The sequence below is a fragment of the Equus przewalskii genome, chromosome 6, assembly GCF_037783145.1.
Source record: "Equus przewalskii isolate Varuska chromosome 6, EquPr2, whole genome shotgun sequence".
NCBI lineage: Eukaryota > Metazoa > Chordata > Mammalia > Perissodactyla > Equidae > Equus > Equus przewalskii.
Window position 1 is genome coordinate 75,303,168 of NC_091836.1, and position 4,951 is coordinate 75,308,118.

Genomic DNA, 4,951 nt, shown 5'->3' on the forward strand with positions numbered 1-4,951 from the left:
GATAGACAAGGACTAACTATTGACATTTTTTATTTATTTTCTGTATGTCTTATACCTTTGTTTTCCCTCGTTTTTCTCCCTTATTGGCTTCATTTGTGGTTAGTTGATTTTTTTTAGCGACACATTTTAATTCCCTCCTTATTTTCTTTTGTATATATTTTGTAGACATTTGGTGGGTGGGCAGGGTGATTAACATAAGGATTATATATAACAGCCTAAAGTTATTACAGTCTGTTTTAAATTATACCAGCTGAACTCCAAGGACATATGAAAACTACTCCTTTACGGTTATGTTCCCCTTTATGTTATTGATGTCACAAATTACATCTTATATATTGTGTAACTATTAGCATATATTGATAATTTTTGTTATTTCATCTTTTAATACCTGAGGAACAATAAAAAGTAGAGTTATGAACCAAAATTGCAAAAATATAGGTTCTAATACTTGTTGATATGTGATGGTTAGTTTTATTTGTCCACTTGGCTGGGTCACTGTGACCAAATATGTAATCAAAAATTATTCTGAATGGTTCTGTGAGGTTGTTTCTGCACGAGACTAACATTTTAACCAGCAGACATTGAGTAAAGCAGATAGCGCTCTATAATGTGGGTGGGCCTCATCCTGTCAAATACCTGAATGGAACAAAAGTCTGACCTCCCTTGAACAAGAGGTAATTCTGTCAGCAGATAACCTTGAGACTTGAACTGCAACATCAGGTCTTCCTTGTCTGCAACCTGACAGCCAATTTGCAAATTTTGGACTTGGCTCCAAAATTTGTGAGCCTCCATAATCTTGTGAGCCAATTCCTCAAAATAAAATTCTATATAAAATAAATAAATGTTTACACATTCTATTGATTCTGATTCTCTAGAGAACCCTGGCTAATAAACCATATCTTTACTTTTACAAAAGAACTTTATATTTTTATGGCTTTGAGTTACTGTTTAACATCATTTCATTTCAAATTGTAGGACTCCCATTAGCAGTCTCGTAGGGCAGTTCTAATGTTAAAGACAGTTTTGTCAAATAAACAATTATTGTTTGACAACTCTTTCTTTCAGTGCTTTAAATGTATCACCCCATTGTCTTCTGGCATACAAAGTTTCTACTGAGAAATCTGCTAACAATCTTATTGTGGTTGCTTTGAACATGACAAGAAGTTTTTCTCTTACTGCTTTCAAGATTCTCTCTTTGTTTTTGACTTTTCATAGTTTGGTGATAATATGTGTTGCTATGGGCCTCTTTATCCTGCTTGGAGTTCATTGAGCTTCTGATATTTGCATGTTCATTTCTTTCCTCAAATTTTGGTCGTTTTCAGCCATTATTTCTTCACATAAGCTCTCTGTCCCTTTTTGTCTCTCCTATCCTTCTGAGACTCCCCTAATTTGTGTATTAATCTGCTTCACAGCATCTCATAAGTCCCTTAAGTTTTGTTCATTTTTCTTCATTCATTTTTCTTTTTGATCCTCAACCTGATGACATCAAGTGACCTCTCTTCAAGTCTGCTGATTTTTTTCTTCTGCCTGTTTGATTCTGCAGTTGAAACTGTCTAGTGAATTTTACAAATCAGTAATTTTATTTTTCAGAGCCAGAATTTCTGTTTGCTTCTTTTCAACAATTTCTCTTTTTGATATTCTCATTTTGTTCATATATTGATCTCCTGACTTTCTTTTGTTGTCTCTATGTGTTCTCTTTTAGCTCTATGAGCATATTTAAAACAGTTGTTTTAAAGACCCTATTAAGTAACTCCTAAGCTTAAGTTTCTTTAGGATTTATTTCTAGATATTTATGTTTTTCCTTTGAATGGGCCATGTTTCTATTTCCTTGTATGCTTTGTGATATTTTGTTGAAAATTGAGCATTTATAAAAATAGAACTTCTCCCTGTTTTTGAAGACTGGTTCATGCAGAGGGAGATCTTCACTACTTACCCCAGCACAAAGGCCTAAGGTCTTCACAGGTCATTTCTGAGCATGTGTCTCCCATGGGCTTGTGTACATGCTTTTTTATCCTCCCAATTCACTAATATTCACAGCTGCTCTTAAATGCCTTAATTTCCCTAAGAATTTCACCCATATTTCTCAGGGATTTAGATGTTCAGTTGTATACCTCTGTCTATAAATTCTTGCCCCCAGGCATACACAGGTCTGTAGATTCCTGCAGTTTCACATGCTGCTGTGCCTACCACTCTTTCAGCACCTTCCAACCTAATATACAAATGATGCAGTCATTGCAGCCTGAGCTCCAAGTCAGGCAAGACAGGAATCATTCCCTCAGGCAGCCCCCAGATAAGCAAACCATTGAAGACAAGTTCCACTTTTTACCTTTCATCACAAGAAAGGAACTGGAAATTGGGAGGATTCCCCCTGCCTATACCGCACTGCAGAAGGGAGAGGGTGGAGAAAGGGTGAGAAAAACGACACAAAAATTCCTGCCATTTTGAGTGTGGCATTTTCTTGATTGGGCATTCAGTTGCTACAGATTCTTACTTAGATTCTAGAAATCCCACAAAGCTATTTTGGTCAGTCTCTGGCTTACTTAGTGTTTCTGTGGGAGAACAAGGACCTGGAGCTTTCTAGCCCACCATTCTGCTGACATTAGTCTCTTAAGTACACTTTTTGATACGATGATTTGAAAAGTTTTTCAAAAGCCAAAGAATTAAGAAAATCAAGAATGTAAAAATGAGGAAGACCAAGTGTGAAAGGGCCCAGAGTAAACCATAAAGTTACCTCAACAAAAAAATATCTCATATATGCAATCAATGCCTGCTGTATTTCTAACTTATACAATACAGAACTATGGAAGTGGTCAAAATTTTGTTTCCCCCTTTCCTTCTTTATATCTTTTACTAATAACATTGATTATTTTAAAATATAGGTTTAGGGATGTCTTTAACTTTACTTTCATAATCAGAAGAGGAAACGATTGGTATTCTACAGGGTACGGACCCGTTGGCTAAGATTTTATGGAAAGAGTGCTGGAATTAAATGCAGAATATTAAAATTTTGCTTTAGCTTTGTCACTTATTAGTGATTTCAATGCATAGTTCTCATCTAGACAAATCATTCAACCACTGTTTCCTAATGAATAACAACATAACAACATCTGTATGGTGATGATTAAATAAAGTAGTTTATATCAGAAAATATTTTCCAAAAACAAGGCATTCAAAAGAAAAGACTAGTTAGGATTCTCACTTTGGCTACTTATTCTTTTCCTAAAGATCCCCAAGAATGGAGACAACAACCCTGCCCACTAAATCTACTTCCACATTATGGCTCAATATTATCCCTCAAAATTCATATGTTGAATTCTAACCTCTAGTACCTCCTAAGTAACAATCTTTGCAGATAAATTCTTTAAAGAAGCAAGTAAGTTAAAATAATGTCTTTACAATTGGCCCTAATCCAAAACAACTAGTGTCCATAAGAAAATGAAATTTGGAAACAGACATGTGTATGCACAGAAAGTAGACCACATGAAGACACCAGAAGAGAGCCATCGACAAGCCAAGTAGAGAGGCCTTAGAAGAAACCAATCTTGCTGACGCCTTGATTTTGGACTTATAGCCTACAGGATTGTGAGAAAATAATTTTCTGTTGTTGTAGTCATCTAGTCTATAGTATTTTATTACGGTAGCCATTGAAAACTAGAAGCCTCCTGAAATGTCTGTTTACTCATAATGTATATGTCTCTTGCATTATGTTCATGTGTCAATTTCAAGCACATAAAGTCATTAAATATTTACTTTTATTATATTAAAATATTTGTCTTAGGATCTATCCTGAATCTTCTTTTATTCTTAGGTAAACTTTTTCCAAGAGTCTCAAGGGGACAGACGATGTATTAGGTTAAAAAGGATCATGTTATTGTCCATGAATCTTACAGCTCTACACAAATTTTGACCCTCACTGGGCTAATCACAGCCTATTCTTGTTTCTCTTCATTAACAGGTACATGCTGAGACGAAGACATTACATGATATGGATACCACCCAGAGTATAACCAATAACTCAAGGTTTCAAGTGTCTGAGTTCATCCTGATGGGCTTCCCAGGAATTCATGAGTGGCAGCACTGGCTCTCACTGCCCCTGGCTCTCCTTTACCTCTTAGCTCTTGGTGCCAATCTCCTCATCTTGATCACCATCCAACATGAGCCCACCCTGCACCAGCCTATGTATCACTTCCTTGTTATCTTAGCTACTGTGGACATTGGCCTGGCTACTACCATCATGCCCAAGATCCTGGCCGTCCTCTGGTTTAATGCCAAGGCCATCAGCCTCCCTGAGTGTTTCACTCAGATCTATGCCGTCCACACTTTTATGGCCATGGAGTCAGGCATCTTCCTCTGCATGGCTGTAGATAGGTATGCAGCCATATGCTATCCCCTTCAGTACCCCTCCATAGTCACGGAGGCTTTTGTGATCAAAGTCACACTGTCTATCATACTCAGGAATAGCCTGTTGATGATCCCAGTACCTGTACTGGCTGCCCAGAGACATTACTGCTCCAGGAATGAGATCGACCACTGCCTATGCTCCAACTTGGGGGTCACTAGCTTGGCGTGTGATGACATCACCATTAACAGATTTTACCAGTTGGCTTTGGCCTGGGTTATACTTGGGAGTGACATGGGTCTGGTCTTTGCTTCCTATGCTTTAATTATTCACTCAGTGCTGAAGCTGAGCTCCACTGAAGCAATATCTAAGGCCCTGAATACCTGCAGCTCTCATCTCATCCTCATTCTCTTTTTCTACACAGCCCTTATTGTAGTATCTGTCATCCATCTGGCAGAAATAAAAGTTCCCTTCATCCCTGTTCTCCTCAATGTGCTGCACAGTGTCATCCCCCCAGCCCTTAACCCCATGGTGTATGCCCTGAGGACCCAGGAGCTGAGAGTGGGCTTCCAGAGGGTGCTCAGTTTAGGTAAGAGTGTGGCCAGGAAGTGA

General features: G+C 37.9%; 1 protein-coding gene across 1 annotated transcript; it reads left to right on the plus strand.

Moving 5' to 3' along the window:
* The first annotated feature begins 3,985 nt into the window (after positions 1–3,985).
* On the plus strand, positions 3,986–4,951 carry LOC103553519 (olfactory receptor 56B34-like). Its single transcript, XM_008524111.2, has one exon. It carries the CDS (start codon positions 3,986–3,988, stop codon positions 4,949–4,951), a length of 966 nt encoding a protein of 321 aa, XP_008522333.2.